This window comes from Euleptes europaea, chromosome 3 (genome assembly GCF_029931775.1).
Source record: "Euleptes europaea isolate rEulEur1 chromosome 3, rEulEur1.hap1, whole genome shotgun sequence".
NCBI classification, from domain to species: domain Eukaryota; kingdom Metazoa; phylum Chordata; class Lepidosauria; order Squamata; family Sphaerodactylidae; genus Euleptes; species Euleptes europaea.
In genome coordinates, this window is record NC_079314.1 from 58,512,409 (window position 1) to 58,530,754 (window position 18,346).

Consider the following 18,346-nt stretch of genomic DNA (forward strand, 5'->3'; position numbering starts at 1 on the left):
AGCATCCATTTTCTCTAAAGGAATTGTTCTGTGTAGTCTGCAGATGACCTGTAATTCTGAGGGATCCTCAGGTCCCATCTGGAGGCTGGCATCCCTATTGGTATGGCATTGAGTTTTCTCACCTGGGTGGAGTTCTTTCTGTCCATTCAATTTCCTGTCTTCAAGGACTGTAACTGTAAAGCTGTGCTGTGCAAGGATGTGCTGATACAACTGAAGGTCTTGTTTATTGCTGGAAGACGGGATGTAAAGTATCACATTTTTTGCCAGGCTTCTGACATACTTAGAAATGGAATCTTCAATCTAAAAGAGAAGAGACAAGATCATATGCCTTCAGAAGATAGCTGTGTTGGTTTGCAGTAGAACAGTAGCACCTTGGAGATCAACAGGATTTGGGAGGGGGGTATAAGTTTTGAGAGTCAAAGCTCATAGTCAAATACAAGTCGGAATGGAGATCCCTGAGTCCTTATATTCCAGTCAAAAGGTGGGAGAGGTGTTGCAAAGAAGTGACTCAGGAGGCAAAGGTACAATGCACATTGTAATCAGCTTGGTTAACACAGAAGACAAATGCTTAGGGGCAGAAAATGAGCATCTGTAGTGAGATAATAATGAGATAATAATCCTATGTCCCTATTCCGTCTTGGGGGCCCATTGTTCTGAATTTGTAAATGAACTCAAGTTCAGCACTCTCCTGTTGTAACCTCCTCTTAGGGATGCCAGCCTCCAGGTAGGACCTGGGGATCCCCCCGGAATTACAACTGTTCTCCAGGTGACAAAGATAAGTTCCCCAGGAGAAAACGGATGTTTTGGATAGTGGACTGGATGGCATTGCACCCCCCTGAGGTCCCTGTCTTCCCCAGGCTGCTTTCCCAAATCTCCAGGAGTTTCCCAACCTGGATCTGACAACCCTACTCCCCCCCCACCCCCCATCAGTGACTGGGGAGACCTGGCAACCCTACCTCCCCTTGAAATTTCTCTGTTTGAGGACTGCCACTCTTACATCAGCAATGGAATTGCCTGGAAGATTAAAATGTTCTCCCACTGTTTTTTGAGTGTTGTGATTTATTATATCAGATTTGTGTCTTTTTATACTTTTGTGTAGGGACTGACCAGTTTGACTGATATAGAGAGTGGAAGGGCATTGCTGACATTTGATGGCATATATAATGTTTGAAGATAATTAAGCAAATGAACCTGAAATGGTATGGCTGGTGTTGTTAGGTCCCATGATTGTGTTATCAGAGTGAACATGGGGATAGAGTTGGCATCTTGGTTTGTTGCGGAGCCTGGTCCCAAAGCCCATATCCATATTAGAAACCACACTGTCGTGAGTAGGGTTGCCAGGTCCCTCTTTGCCACCGGTGGGAGGTTTTTGGGGCGGAGCCTGAGGAGGGCGGGGTTTGGGGATGGGAGGGACTTAAACGCCATAGAATCCAATTGCCAAAGCGGACATTTTCTCCAGGTGAACTGATTTCTATCAGCCGGAGATCAGTTGTAATAGCAGGAGATCTCCAGCTAGTACCTGGAGGTTTGTGTTCTAGCAAAAACAACCTATTATAATGTAAATCAAGTTGTAAAATCTAAGTTATAAGTTCTATTGTTATTACCCTCCTGGACAAACCTGAGGAAGAAAAAAACTCAGTTCCCAACCTCCAGGGCTGGCCTGGATAAAAAAATCCTCTGTTGCCACCCTCCAGGAATGACCTGGAGAAAAGAGTGTTTGCCAATCTCAAGGGCTTCTCTAGACTGAAAATCAATTGTTGCCAACCTCTAGGGCTTGTATTTTAACAAAAACAACCTATTGTAATTTTTACCAGGTTTTCATATCAAAGTTGCACATTTAATGATGATATCTCTACTCTATGTATTCTTACTACAACTATGCTAAACATAAACCAACTCAATGTTATACATACAAAATCTCCCACATGCTTGCAATACAAATACCATATAATAGATCAGTCATCATACAAAATCTCAAGGTCAGAGGGTACAGTCTCCATATGTGACAAGTGAAGTCCATGAATCATATCACTATAACTTCTCAAGGTAAGTGTTCATGTCACTGTTGTTTTTTCCAGACATGTCCATGCGTAAAGTTATTTTTCTTTTCTTTTCAGGTTACCGGTTGGTTGTTCCTGTTTCAAAGATTTCTTCCTCAGAAGATGCACATGGATTCTTAATGTAAGCTCGAGTTTTACTCCCAGTTTGCCCAGAGCTTTTTTCTTTCCTTACTGGTGGAACGTATCTGCGTAGAACACTTTCATTCTAACAACCTAGGTTCTTCTTTTTGAGGTGAGTACCTGGAGGTTGGCAACCCTAGTTGTGAGTGAGAAGTTGTTTAAGGTCAAAAGGCAACCTGTGGGCAAGAAAAGGTTTTCCTCCTGATGCCTGTGAGAGAAGAATATCATTGCCCAGCTTAGCTTGTAGGTCGTTAATGATGTGTTTATCTGGTTTGAGTTGAGACCTATACATGACCAGCAGTGATGTTCTGTTGTTTCATTTAGGCCTATCTCGTAGCAAGTTATCTTTTGGTATTATTCTGGCTTTGTTGACTACTGTAAGGGAATGCTATGGACCACTAGATATTATGCCTCCAAAATGTGTCCATATATTTGTCCACAGTAGGTGGCTATTGTATTTTTTTTATGATTCTACTACGGACCAACACAGTTACTGACCTTGTCTATTTTGTGAGCTATCATGAGTCAATTTAATGTCAAAACCTTTATTGGCATAAACAACATCCACTGAGAATGTAATTGTACAGTTTCACTCAACAAAGTTCACCTTTTCCTGTTTCCAATACCATTCATGAATCTCCATTGCTTGCTGCAAAAACTTGGCTACATAGTCAATTGTGGCCACATCCTGGGTAGACATAAAAAAGGCTACCCTGTGCTCATCCGGTTGCTACTCCCTACTAGCAAACAATGGATTGATAAATTTAAGAAGGATGGATTATCTGATAAAGGGGACAGTGCAAAAGAACATGTGCAACCGATTCTATATAGTTTGTTCCACAAGGGCATAACCTTGCTGTGAGTGGTATTTTTACAAAATCTCCCCTGTAATATTGCTGATGGTAACATGTTAAATCTTGTTAGCATATACGCCCTACTTTGTTTCGGATCCATCCGGTGGGAAAAACAGATTGCCACTGAAGTTCCCGCTTTACCATCCCCAAGCTCACACAAACACTATTCCTGACTTGGCTGCAAAGGCCTTGCACTTCATTATCTAGCAATCTGAGCTAGATAAATCTGTTTTGTGGAAATACTAGAATTTTGTCAGTAGAGAAAGGATTGTAGAAAAAAAACATGGGAAATTTCACCAGGTAATACCATTACTATTTGGCTTAAATGGACTATTTACTCAACTAAAATTAATCTTCAGTATTGTTAATATCTGAAATCCAATTTACCGGTATTTCAGTTCCAGTCCAATCACCACAATACAGAGATCAAACATCATAAATTTTACAATAGAAGAAAAATAGCATCTTATATTGACTTAACCCCCTTTAGTCAAACTCTAACTTCAATAGATAATATTTTTGCCTCTGATAATATTAGTGTAGTTATGGTAATAAAAGGATTACTGCATTTTCCCATGCTTGCTCTCAGCCTTTTAAAAGACCTGTGTGTTCCATTTGGCAGTTCAGTCCAACTGAGAGACTTTTGATCAATTATTGGTGATGGAAAGTGATGTTAAGTTGTATCCTGTAGGGTTTTCAAGACTGACTGAGCGATCCTGAAAGTGGGGGCTGAGCTTCTCAGGGACCAGCGTGAGCCCTATGTTGGCATAAGTGCCACTTGCGCTGTCCAAAGTGGCACGGACGCTGGCACAAGGGCACTTACACCGGTGTAGGGGTACCGCATGGCAGTGTGAGACTGGGGTGCCAGCAATCCCTTGCTGGCAGCATTTTTCTGGCGTAAATGCTCATGCCGGCATCCAGGAGGGTGTTCCCTATCGACCCAGGAATGCCCCTTTTCACAGGCACAGAGTTACACCTGCAAAACCCCTGGTATAGCACCGGAAAACTCTATAGGTGAGTTTCACAAGGCTTGGGGGAAAATAACTCCCCCATACACTGCTACAAGCTAATCAGGAGGTGGCACACCTGTGCCATCCCCTGGCACCTCGTAATACCCCCCCTTTCAGGATTAGGCTGTCTGAGGTGGTTTGCCATTGTCCGCCTCTGTGTAGCAACCCTGGCCTTCTTTGGTGCCTCCCATCCAACAACTAACCAGGTCCAATCCTGCTTAGCTTCTGAGATTGTGCTATCCTGGGGCATCCAGGTCAAGGTGACCAATTATTGCTTGTTTTGTTTTCAGGTAGATAGTTCCCATTTTTTGACTTCTTGGTTCCAGCATTCCTAGAATATACCTAATTCCAGCCAGACTGAACCTCTGCAAATTGAAACCAGCAAAACATTTGATATAATATGCGAAGAAGCTGTAAGATTATGGCCTCAAAGCTTTTTTAAAATCACATCCAGCTTGGTGAAGAGTTCCTAATTTTTGTGCACCATTTGAATATTAGTAGAGATCGTGCTACGCTCAGTTCTTTCTGTACATGCAGTTGCCATTTTGTTTTTACAGAGCAATCCATGTAGGTTCCTGCTTTGGTACACGCAAACCAAAATCCTGATTTATCCGGGTATGTGTTCCTGTGAACTGAAGCAGGAACATATGTATGTTGTCCTATTCACACAAAACTGTGATTGTGTGCATGGCTCACACAAACAAACAAACATAAACAACTTTGGTTTTAATAAAAGGGATTACATTGATTTTGTTTTTGGATTTCACCATTTAAAGCATTATCAAGAATGCTTTAGTATGAAAAACAATTAAAACTTACTTTAGGACAGACGCATAATAATTTATAACCTTTCTCTTTAAATTGCCCATAAATGTACATTATTTTTACAACCACAAAAAAAGGGGAAGTTGAAAAAGTAAAAAGTGGATAGACAAACTTCACAGTTGTTAGATTTATGGCTGGGATGCTTACAGGAAGGATTATGTAAACAAGCCATTCTGGGTCTTCCAATGGGTGTCTGCTAAAAGCAGAATGGCAGATGTTTCAATGCAAACAAATGCCATTGAAAATGCTTCCAGTTGTTGATGAATAGGGTAGCTAGCTATAAAGTGACTCCCACAGCAGTCTTTCCCGCAGTGTCAGGAAGTAGCCTTATGTTACGCTTGGCTCAAGTATGAGATTCTTTGTAGGAGGGAGACACATAGCTGTGCTGGACCATTGATGAATGGCTAATACCTTTCTGGTTTTAATATAGAACATGGCATCTTTCCCTGGCTGCAGTCAATACAAGGGACACCTGTTAAAATCTTTGCTTCATATTTTATTGAAATATATTGAACAAATGGATAAGGCAAGAAGATTTGAAATATTCCAGCAATCAAGTACAAGAACGGGAGTAAATAGGAAGTGATCATTTCACAAGAGTTGTATTACACAGTCTTGTAATTCAACCTCTCCCTGTCCTTGTTGTATTTATATCCTAATAGTGGGAGAGGAAGTACTGGTTTACCTCAGAATACCTCTTCTTTCTGTATCCTCCTGTGTCCTTTATTTGTTTTTTGCCCTTTTCATCCAGTATCCTCTTCCTTACTCTCCCCTCTCTGTTACTATTATGCTCAATCTTCAGGGTTACCAGAACCTCCTCTTAATTTCCTCTTTTTTCCGTGGATTTGCTATCAGCAGTGTAGTGAACTGGATAAAAGCCTCTACGACCTTACTTCAGGAAATGCAGCTGCATCAACACTTTACAGGTGCCTGATGGGCCAGTGATGTATAAGTGGTCTACGGTGGCCACTGCTAAGTCATTCAACAGATCACATGGTGCTGATCCTGCTGACTGGATTCTTCTGCCTCCACAAGCAATGACTATAATACTGGCATGGTGACCAAATCCTATTTCTAATCATCCCTCCCTGGACACTGCTGCTTACTTTTCTCCTAAGAACGTTATTTATCATCTCCTCATCCAGCGGGCTGTAGTGGTTAAGAGCGGCGGACTCTAATCTGGAGAACCTGGTTCGATTCCCCACTCCTCCACATAAAGCCTGCTGGGTGACCTTGGGCCAGTCACAGTTCTTTCAGAACTCTGTCAGCCCACTCCGGAGGCAGGCAATGGCAAACTTCCTCTGAACATCTCTTGCCTTGAAAACACCAGAGGGTCGCCATAAGACACCTGTGACTTGATGGCACTTTATACTTTACACATATACACACATTGCCCTCCAGTGAATTTGGTCTATTATCAGTATCTTTGGCATATATTTTAGTCTACAGAATTCTTTATGATCTTCATTTATCATCATTGCAGTCCATGATGAGTATACAGAAGTCTGAGCCAATACACAATGGTGGGAGCCCACTACCTGACAATGTTTGGTTCCAAAAGCTCATTATCGACTGCTCCCCACTTGTGTCTAAATATAACTTACAGAGCCAGATTTACTAGGTCTGTGAAAAAAATGGAGAAATTCTGGTTATGGGGTGCGGTTAGGGATGAGTGATCTAATATCCTTGAGGATTGAATATCTGTAGAAAATCCATCTCCACATTTGAATTTGATCAAAGGCTCTAGATGTTTCTGTAGATATATATTTCATACAGTTGATCTGTATCTTGGGTTTTATGGTCTTTAAGTTGTCTAAACAGACATATTGTTTATAAACTGGTGAAGGGCAGACATGAACACGAACCCGATGGCTGAAATCAAAAGGGACATAACCATTAATTCACAAAAAATATATGTGCATTGGAAAATAAACTTCAAACTGGTTTTATGAAAAGAACAGCAGGGATTTGGTGGAATGGATTTTGCAAAAGGAGTTACAATAGTACAAGGAATATGTTTAGACTATGGAAGGCTGACATGATATACAAAGCCCTTGACACATTTCTGGCTCAATGGATCCAATCAGTCTGCGCCCAGGGAGCAAACTATCACTGAGCAGGAACAGTTTAAGAAATTGCTTCTCTGTTTACAATTGCCAGTGCCATCCCCCAGGGCAGCAGTAAGAGGGAGAAGGCTATGCCAACCTCCAGGTGGAGACTGGAGATCTCCTGGAATTACAACTGATTTCCAGGCGAGAGAGATCAGTTCCATCAGAGAAATAGGATTGCCAACCTATATTGATCATTGGCTGTGTACTGGTTTTTTGAAGCAACGACTTTACAGTACTGGTGATCTTTATAACCAACCTCCAGCTATTACAGCTGATCTCCAGCTGATAGCGATCAATTCACCTGGAGAAAATGGTCGCTTTGACAATTGTACTCTATGGCATTGAAGTCCCTCCCCTCCCCAAACCACGCCCTCCTCAGGCTCCACCCCAAAAACCTCCTACCGATGGTGAAGAAGGACCTGGCAACCCTACAGAGAAAATTGCTGCTTTAGAGAGTGGACTCTATAGCATTATACATGGCTGCAGTTCCTCCCCTTCCCAAACCCTTCCCTCCCCAGGCTCCAGCCCCAAATCTCCAGGAATTTCCCAACCTGGTAATTGTTTTGAGGGAACTGATAATATCTTTGCAGGCCCGAGGCATCAAGCATTTAGCAAGACAGGAGGAATCACTGCAGAGTATACAGGATGAAGAAGGGCCTTGCATGTCCTTAGGTTAATACTTTGGAGGACTTGTGCTTTACTGGGCAATTAAGACTGCAATTTGCATGTTGTGAGCCACCCCTTGCTTCACACACAGTCTTTTTATTTAGATATTTATACCTTGCTTTTCTTCCAAATGGGGACCCAAAGCAGCTTATATCATAATTCTGTTTATCCTCACAATAAGCCTGTGAGGTAAGTTAGGCTGAGAGTGACTGGCCCAAGATCCCCCAGTGGGGTTTCCATGGTAGAATAAGGATTCAAACCTGGGTCAACCAGATCCTAGTTTGGCATTCTAGCCTTCCCTCCATGTTTCACCTTCCCTCAAAAACCAATTACAGTTCTCTGTTGGAGTTTCTCCAAATCTATCACATATTTGCCTGCCTCTTCAGACCTCTTCAGTGTCTCCCACATAGCAAATCAGTTCTGGCAATAAAAATAGTTTTATTTCTCCTCTGTGGTTTCTGGGACACACCAGGCAGTGTTTGTCAGGAGATTAAATGAGTGTGTTTATAATGTAAATATCCTTCCAATGGGGATAGAAATGTTTTACCATTTTTGTCTGAAAGAGGAAGCAAAACCATTACTATGTAAAAGTTCTTATGCCTGAGGAAGAACTTAATGAACTTAAAAGCTGTCTCCACTGAAAGTCCAATAGCCTTTTAATCGTGCAGTTAACAAAAAAAGGTTGACAGAATACTTTCTAATAAAATGACATATCTGGAACTTGTCCAATCCAAGCAGTTATTTTCCATCATGGACAGAGATAACAGTTAAAAATAGCTCCCAAAAATGTCAGAAGTTGGTTTTGGAAAAGAGCAAAATACAGTATCCTGCCTTTCGTTTCAAAGCATCCAGACAGAAAACTTCTGTACTGGATCCTTCTGATTTAGAAGAGATTGATCCAAATATTTCCTTATTTCTTCCCAAAATGCTTTACAAAAGCAGGTGATTTGAAATCTTTGATCCCAAGGGTTCGCTTGGGCTGTTACGCACCGGTGTTTCCTACCCTTAGATGCAATCCTACGCTAGTTAACTTTCAAGTAAGCCCTATTTTATGCAATGTGGCTTACTCCCAGGAAAGTGTTCGTAGGATTGTAGCCATACTAACATAACAAATGTGTTTTGACAAGGCAATGAAGAGCTTGGATTCTTTAGTGGAAACTCTTTTTCTTTGAAATTCAGGGACCCTCGGTTTTCAGCGTTATGTCAGAGACCAAAACCAGACTAGATTAAACAATTGCGCTAAGTATATGGTTAGTGAGATCTGATGAACAGCATGGTGGGATTTAGCCTGGGAACAGAACCCAAGCATTGGAAGGAAGAGTACTTTTTCAGGGTCCTGGGAATCCAGATTACAAACCCATGTGCAATAGAATAAGAAACAAGGGAGGGCAAGTTACAGTTTTTACTGGCCCAGAGTAGGGTGGTCAATCCTTGGCTGGCCACCCCAGGAGCACTGGGGAAGCAGGGACAGTAAGGATTTGGGAAATGCCTCACCTCATTTTGCTCCATCATTTTGCTTCATCAAGCAGCACCTGGAGGCCAAAGCCCTGGCTAGCCCAGAGTAATGATCCTTGGGCTCTGGCTGGGAATCCTGAATTCAAACCGCAGCGATTTTTCAGGTTTGCATTCTGTATAGTGCCTACAGTGTAGGCTAGTGATCCCCAATGTGCCCAGTGTGTTGCCTGGCACCCTCTTGCATCTTCTGAAAAACACCACATCCCAGTCCTGGCTGTTCTTCACCTCATTGGAGTATGAAATGCTTTTGAGTCTGTGGAGAGCACCTTCTCTGAAACAGCTGCTCACTTCATAGAAGGATGCTTGGCTTGTAACCTCTCAAGATTTTGTGATTGCCTTCCCCCAAGACAGTCATTTACAGTAGTTCTCACTACCCTTTCTCAAAATTCCTAAGTGTCCACAGACTCAACAAAGTTAAGGACTCCTTCTGTAGGCAATAAATAGATATGCTTTGTGGATATTGAAATATTTAGGCCATCAACCTACAATATCTCCCTTTCCTTTCGGTTTTATTTTCAAATAAACTTTTAATTAATTAATTAATTAAATTTTAATTAATGTTTAAAATGAAATTTAATTAAATTTAATTTTAAAAAGTTTAAATTAAAAAAGGCTTCCAAACTTTATAGGTCTCCCTCTTGTGAGCCGCTACTACTAAACCTTAAACTACAGTATACATAAAATGTCACCATCACTATGTATTGGAGTTTGTCAGAATTTCCAGTGTTATGGAAACAAAGTTCCAATTTATGCATAGCTTTGCCAATTGTGCATTTTCAAACGCCTCTTTTTTCCAGCCATAAAAGTTTACCTCAGGCTGAGACTTGGCATGAAAGGACTCAATAGCAACAGATGAAAAGAGTCTGTTCAAATAATTTACCCTCTTGGTAATCTTTATTCTTTTCATATTCCTTGAGCTAAACTGTGGGAGGATGGTTTTAGCTTTCCAAGAGGAGAATTATGTGCCATAATCAAGAGCAATTTTCAAACTGATGCATGTGTACGATATATTAACACAGAATATTTATCTCTCTGGAAATGTTCAACAAATGATCACATAGGTTTGTTATAAATTCAAAGTTATGTATTTCATTGCACATAAACCAGCATACACACACATACATAAAATAACTTATTTGTATTTCTGGCACAAAATGGTTGCTTAATTAGAAAGGAGGCCATTTTGCAAGAAGATTGGAACTGGATCCATATGTTGTTAGATATGTTATTGTAGTCATTCACATGGGATTTTGCTGTCTGAACAGGAAATTTACAGCAGTGCAATTTCCCAGGATATGTGGATGCAGGGCTGGCCCAATCAAATAGGTGAAGTAGGCAGTTGCCTTGGCTTTAAAGGGTGCCAAATAAAATGGAAGTGAATTCCTAGGATAAGTGAAATGTTTTTGAAAAATGAAAATATTTATTTTTACATTGTTCATTTTGAATGCCAAGAACATAAAGGTAGAAGTTAACTTTCTACTTTTTTCTATATTGAAGGTGTACAGGAGATGTCAGAGTTATAGTTTGCCAAGGGCACCGTAAACTAGGGTTGCCAGCTCTGGGTTGGGAAATACCTGGAGATTTTTGGGGCGGAGCCTCAGGAGGGTGGGGTTTGGGGAGGGGAGGGACTTCAATGCCATAGTGTCCAAGTGCCAAAGCAGCCATTTTCTCCAGGTGAACTGATCTCTATTGGCTGGAGAGCAGTTATTATAGCAGATCTCCAGCTAGTACCTGGAGGTTGGCAACCCTACAGTAAACCCTTGGGCCACCCTGGAGGATTCTACTGTAGTTGAAGCAACAAAAGCTCCAAACATATAAAAATGGTAGGCAAGATCTATCGACCCACTCTAGTGGCAGCACCATGGTAGCATTTCCAGTTTATCAGATTGGAAACTGCATACCAGATGCTTAAAATTCACAGTTTTTGAACATAATTCTTATGGGGATAGGAAGGGAAATTTCAACCCATGCTGGAGCTTTTCCCTTTCTTTCATAGCAGTGCCATGATGACACCATTTGGGAAGAATACAGCTGCCGTGTCCCTCAGCAGTTTCTCACTCCAGATGGCAGTATCTCTGCCTTCAGACTTAACTTTATTTCCAGGGGCTCAGGGTTCCTCTTTCATGGCTCACTTATAAATACTTTCCCCAGTGGAGCTCAAAGAAGAATGCAGCCACAATTTACCCTAAAAGAACTGTAAGTGAAGGAAAGCCTTCTCAAACCTTTATTCTACTGCTAATACAGATGCTGTTGCAGCAGAGCAAAAGCAGTCCACTCACAGCTGGGACAACTGCATAAGGGACTAGAACGCCTACATCCTCCTAGTCATCCATCACATTCTCAAACAAATCCCACCCCACATGCTAGAATGCAAGGAACAGCTATAACGCTGCACTCTCCAAATCACTGGGCCCCAAAATTTAAGCTGTATTGACCTAGACTAAATTCTCATATTCATCCAATAATGTAAAAAGTATCACACTTGCAAGGAGGTCCCCAACTGTGAACAGACAGATGAGACTTCTTGAATCATAACTTATGCTGGTCACTTTTTGTCCTGAAAAGGACATTTATTTTTGCCTTTCCCAGAGTGCACCAGGCCACAATTGGTTGCATTTTACCAGATTTAGCTCTTCATAATTGGGCTGAATACAGTCAAATGAGAACTATAGAGATTTGGCATTTTTATGTTGATTAGATTTCTTAATTATCCTCATCACAGCTTTTCACAGAGGCAGAATTAAAACTCATGGGCAGGAAAATGCAAAGGCATATCCATAACCACTGGTGTGTGTGTGGGGGGGGGGGCATTTCTTTGTTGCCGGATCTTTCACAAGGCCGGGCAGCTCAAGGGTTTAGCTGCTTTGGTGGAACTTAAACCAACCTTCTCCTGGGCAGCTCCATTCAGCATGTTAGTATGGCCACTCTGGCCTCAGATAACTGAAATTGAACTGCCATGTTGCTTATTAAAACTGTGTCCCTTAATTCCCTGATCTAATGTCTGCCTCTTTCTTTAGCTTATTGCAGGAAGTCTCAAGTTGCTCCTGGGAGTTTTCCAAGCACAGCCTTAAGTACACCTCCGGTAGTCTACTCTCTACATATCTGTGCTGTTTGTACCTGCCAAATGTCACTAGCTTTGTGCAACTGAAAGCTCCTGAACAGATCATCACCACGTGATATATCCCTTCAATATGGTTCAAGGCGGATTTTAGAGCACTTAACTGCTTTTTCATAATGTTTTTTTTAAATGCACCCAGTAAGGTTTCCCATGGAATGACAGAATCAGTCGTTTGATTTAAACTCTGGTTCTGATTGATTACTATATTTTGGACATTTCTGTTAGGTTCTTGGGCTGCAAGCTAATTAATTAAGGCTTTAGTTGATTAATTGTTAGGCACCAATTTAAAGTGGTAACAGCACATTTTAGTAATTGGAGCAGAGAGTTAGTGGTTTGCTAATGCCATTTCAAGACTGGTAAATTAATAACAGACTAACAGTGCAATCCTAAATAGAGAGACTCTAGTTTAAACCCATTCATTTCAATGGGCTTAGACTGGCATAACTCTTCATAGCATTGTGCTGTAAAAAAAATTACAGATGGTCTTATTCTCAGCTATAACTTTTGTTTAGTCAGTGTTAAATTTCCTTCCTGAGGTCAAGAAGAGATTACTTTGAGAAGATTTCCATGATGTATGTATTTTTGAAAGCAATTAAATTGCTTGCCAATCAGTTAGACTGCATCCACACACCACTGTATATTGGGGGGTTTTCCCCACCATCTTTCTACCCAACTTAGGCTCCCTAATGTGGCAAACAATCAAAACAATGTGTATAATTATTGTGTACATTACACAATATAGTGTGGTGTTGTGGTTAAGAGTGGAAGACTATAATCTGGAGGGTTCGATTCCTCACTCTTCCACATGAAGCAGCTGAGTCACCTTGGGCCTGTCACAGTTCTCTCAGCACTCTCTCATCCCACATGGAGGCAGACAATGGCAAACCACCTCCAAACATCTATTGCCTTGAAGACCCTACAGGATCACCATAAGTCAGCTCTGACTTAATGGCACATACACACACACATTATATCATATTCTTTATATTGCATCCATTATATGTAACAATATTACATTATTTTTGCATTACAGCAGTCATTCACAACTGGATTTTCTTGTATGGACAAGACAATTCAGGAGATGAAGAATTACTATAGTACTACAATAGAGCAACAGCCAACAGTGGCTGGATGCAGCTCTAAAAAAGCATGTTATCATTCAATACATTTGGTCTATTAGTGGACAGTTCTACTTCAAAACCTGAAGGATTTTTTGCTTTCCCTGTAGAGTGTTGCTCTACATGTGTGGAGGGCACAACTGAAGGGCTGGCTTTGCCTTGTAGCAAAGGGATCAACTAGAGGGGCTTTCAACTCTCTGGCTGATTTCAGTGACATGTAGTTGTGAATGCAATGTAGTGTGTTTTGTCATGTTTCTAAATAGGTTATTTATTTAGTACATTTTTATCCCACCCTTCCTTCAAGGAGCCCAGGGCAGCATACATTGTTCTCTCCTCCTCCATTTCATCCTTACAACAATCCTGTAAGGTAGGCAGGGTTGGTCTTAGTGATTCTGGGGTCTTCAGCAACAGTCCACTATGGGGCCCCACAATCACTGCCACCCCAGTGTTGCTGAAATCCAGCTTCCTAAGACCCAGATGGGTAGGGTTGCCAGGTCCCTCTTCACCACCGGTGGGAGGATTTTTGGGAGGAGCCTGAGAAGGACGGGGTTGGGGGAGAGGAGGGACTTCAATACCATAGAGTCCAATTGCATTTTCTTCAGGTGAACTGATCTCTGGAGATCAGTTGTAATAGCAGGAGAACGTCACCTAGTACCTGGAGGTTGGCAACCATACAGATGGGGTCGGCTCAAACAGTGACAGGAGTCTGCTCTTCTCCCCCCTCCTTCGAAGGGAGGGGCCTGGGGCAGCTGCCTCTGTTGCCAATTGGGTAAGATCCTGCATGGAAGATTAGGTTGAGAGAAAGTGACTGGCCTCAGTATACCTAGCTTGCTTCATGACAGGGTGGAGACTTGAACACAGTTCTCCCAGATCTTAGTCCAACACTCTAAACACAACACAACACTTCAATAATCCTTGTCCCATTGCTGTTGTTTTAAATCCTGCAGCTATTAACCCCATAAAATCAAAGTTCTAAACTGAACGCATGCCACTGCTCATCAAAAAAACAGACTGCAGTTTTCTTCATTTAAAAATAAAATAAAAAATATATATGCAGGAAGAAGCACTCTGTCTTTTCATTTACATTTTTTTAATGCAAGACTTTTTGCTGGCCTCTTTTTCCCCACTTACATAACTTCAAAGCATTTTCTGTTTAAACATGAAATTGGCTCAGGAACTCACTCAGAGCACATAATCACTGTTCCATTGGGCAAAAACAAGAGTAACTGTTTTAGTTTAGAAAATGGCTGAATCTTTCAAAGCGATAGAAAGCAGGGGGAACTTGCTCTTTACAAATATCTTGGCATACAATGTAGTTTCAGTAGTTCTGCCTCATCTATGTCTGACTTTGATTAGCGACACAATCCACAAAGGCAAACCATGCTGAAGGAGAACACCCTGAAGCCAGCCCAGTCTTCCTGGATTCACTCAACCCACCCACATTTTCAACACAGCAAGCTGGTCATGTGAATTGACCCTTAGGAATGATAATTTAACTCATTGGTGCATCACAGTGACTGGGGAGCAAGTTTGCTCTGGGAACTAGTTAGGTAGAAATGTGGCCTAAAACCAACAGAAGAATGTTTTTAACTTGTGTTTTAATTATGGGTTGTATGTAAACCCTGAATACACACATATTTGGAAGAAAAAAGAAAAGTATGTTGGAGAGTTTCAGGTAAATGAAAACGTTACTGATGAATGGCATAGCAGATCTTCTGTGCCTACTATATACCACCCATACACTTTGGGTATGGCAAGAGAATTTCTGGTACGTATGCAGGATAAATTTATTGGGACCACCAGGAATATCAAGGAGCCATAGCAGGCTCTCAGTGAATGGTTGTTGTACACCTCTTGAGACCAAGTTGGCTAAAGGCCACCAAGCCCAAAGGAAAGAGAACCACTTGTATCAGCTCAGCTTCATTATTTAGAGCACTACAAATTAGCTGCTAACCATGTTCCCAGACAGCGCTGTATAACTTTACAATAAACTTTATTGTTTCCAAAACAAGCCTTTTTGTGTGTGCTAGAATATGGACTTCCCACATAGTTGTATGCCAAACCCCAACTTTTTGTGGGTCTGGTTTATTTTATGTTTACACTTGGAGGCTTTCTGCATTGCTTGAAAGAAGTTAATTTCCTGCTTTGCTTTGTTCACTGGAAGTTTTAAAAAATTGTTGGCTTTTACCTCGCTAATAGTTTTGTTCAGGAAGGAGTGGGCTCTCATCTGAAATATCTGGAATGTTACTCTGTCTCTCATTGTTTCCTATCTACCGTAAATATAGAGCAGACCACTAAATCACTGAGATAGGCGTTGATTGTTGGCTTGTGGTGCCACACCAGGAGAACTGAAGGACTCATGTGGTCAGTCAACTGCAACTTCAGGTGGGAGGTGTTTAGTGCTAAAATTCAAAAGTCCTATGCTTAATTATTTTACATATTTACCCAAAGATACAGGCTGTGGTTTATTATGTATGCATGCTAGGGTTGACCGGCATGAGTAGAGTTGCCAGCTCCGGGTTGGGAAATACCTTGAGATTTTTGGGGCAGAGCCTGAGGAGGGTGGAGTTTGGAGAGGGGAGAGACATCAATGCCATAGAAAGCAGCCATTTTCTCCAGGTGAACTGATCTCTATCGGCTGGAGATCAGTTGTAATAGCGGGAGATCTCCAGCTACTACCTGGGGGTTGAGAGAACCAAGCAGCACCAAGCTCAATTGTTAATTATGACAAGACTTCAGAGTTCAACAAAAACACCAAATACTATCATGTAGACATGAGCATATATTAATCACCATATATGCTATAAAGATTACAATCCAAAATCTCCAGTAAGATACTGAAATTATACAATAACTAATAAATGTGTTACTTCAACTTTGAATAGAAAAAGAGTCTCAGGGTGTGTTCCATCACACAGTTCCAAAAGAATCCCTTCAAATCCCCTACCTGGGGGTTGGCAACCCTAGGTGGGAAGTTCGGGGGGCAGAGCCTGAGGAGGGTGGGATTTGGGGAGAGGAAGGACTTCAATGCTACAGTCCAACTGCCAAAGCGGCCATTTTCTCCAGGTGAACTGATAGGGTTATCAACCTCCAGGTACTAGCTGGTAAACTCCTGCTATTACAACTGATCTCCAGACAATAGGTAGTGGCTGGAGATCCCCCACTATTACAACTGATCTCTAGGTGACAGAGTTCAGTTCCCCTGGAGAAAATGGCTGCTTTGGAAAGTGGACTCTATGACATTATACCCCACTGAAGCCCCTTCCCACTCAAAATCCCACCCTCCTCAGGCTCCACCCCCAAAATATCGAGGTATTTCGCGAACCGGAGCTGGCAACCCTAAGTATACCCCATTGTGGTTGTTCCTTCCTCAAGGCCCACCCTCCCCAGGCTCCACCCCCAAGTATCCAGGAATTTCCCATGCTGGAGTTGGGAACCCTACTTCTTAAGCTGCCATTTCTTCCAGAGGAACTGACCTCTGTAGTTTGGTGATTAATTGTAAATCCAAGAGAACGCCAGAGTGCACCTGGAGATTGGCAACCCTAATAAAAGCTCCTACAAACTACAGCATGCTCTGAAGTAACTGAAATGGTGACTGGAAATTTTCCCCCCATTCCTGCTCCTGCATCTATAGACAAGTGTAATTCAAGAACTCTATTCCAATATGGTGATTGACCCACCAAATCCCCAGCTCCTATTCATGAGGACATGAGCAGATCCTATTACTTCAGGGGGCCTACATCTTGGCCCAAGCTCAGTGAAGCAGGTATCTATGCATTCCTGAGACATACGGCAGCTAAAGACAGGATCTTGAATGTTTTACCCTTCAGCAGAATTGTACCTTTCTAAGTCTACTGAAGTCAATGGTGACTGTGCTTAGGATTCCACTGCAGAAACTACAAAAAGGAATATGAACATACTATTTGGTCAGACCAGTTTGTGTCTTTTACAGCTACTGTACTCAAACTCTTAACTATTGTTATTAGCCAACTAGCTAAAAGTTATCTGAATTTCCAACTTATTAGAAAGTATATTTAGACTGCAAAGCCCTGTCGAGGTGCCCCATTATTAGGAATGTCAGGGAATGCTTTATTTATAGTCAGGACATCATTTTGTTTGTAATAAGAGAGTTGGCCTGGAGGACATGTAATTTAAATAGCCATCCACATGTTTTATAGAACATTCTTTTCCGGGGGACTTAACAAATCCTTATGCTGTTAAATCCATGCTAATCACAAATGCCATAATAAAAATAGCTGGTACAGCTACGGAGCTACACTTAATAACTATCAAACAAATGACCAGGGTTTAAAATGTTGCAGCCAGCAGAGTTTGGCACAGCTGGAAAACAGGTAACTCAAGGACAAATTAAAGTTTCCAGCACTATGCTATGGTGCACTAAACCACCCAAAGCACTGGGAGAATAGGCGTGTACATTCGGAAATATCTGTACCAAAATTACGCCTTAAATTGGAGAATTTTAAAAATGTATTTTTTATGTTTGAATCACTGGGACTTAAGAGTGATAAACTCTGTATGATAATGACTATGAAATATTCTTTTTAAAATGAGTCCTATTTCATCAGTTTCCCAGATGATTGCCCAATGAGCCAGAAAATTGTCATTTCTTTTAAATATTGCAGATGCCACTGGATACCAGTGAGGGCTCTTTTAGCTCAAAAGACTATGAAGATTAACCAAGTGATTTTAATGAAGCCCCTAAAATCTTACTTGTTTTTCTGAAAAGAGTTTTATTGGCAAAAGTAAAGATCATTTAGGGCAAATCCTAAGTGGGTCTACTCAGTGGGAGTATTCTCTGAGGCTTACTCCCAAGAAAGTGCCCTTAAGATTACAGCCTATATGTCTTCATAACTCTAGAACAGATAGTTGAGGATAGTTATGTTCCATTTTAAATGCCCAAATCCTTATACAATTAGTAATAGGTTATG

The 18,346-nt window shown here is 41.4% G+C and overlaps 1 protein-coding gene across 1 annotated transcript in view; it reads right to left on the reverse strand.

Annotated features, from left to right (window-relative positions):
- CPED1 (cadherin like and PC-esterase domain containing 1) overlaps nt 1–18,346 on the reverse strand; it is a 105,751-nt gene that overhangs the window by 85,301 nt on the left and 2,104 nt on the right. The window contains exon 2 of the mRNA XM_056846691.1: nt 123–300. Coding sequence (XP_056702669.1) covers nt 123–300 — 178 coding nt within the window. The remainder of the gene's footprint in view (nt 1–122; nt 301–18,346) is intronic.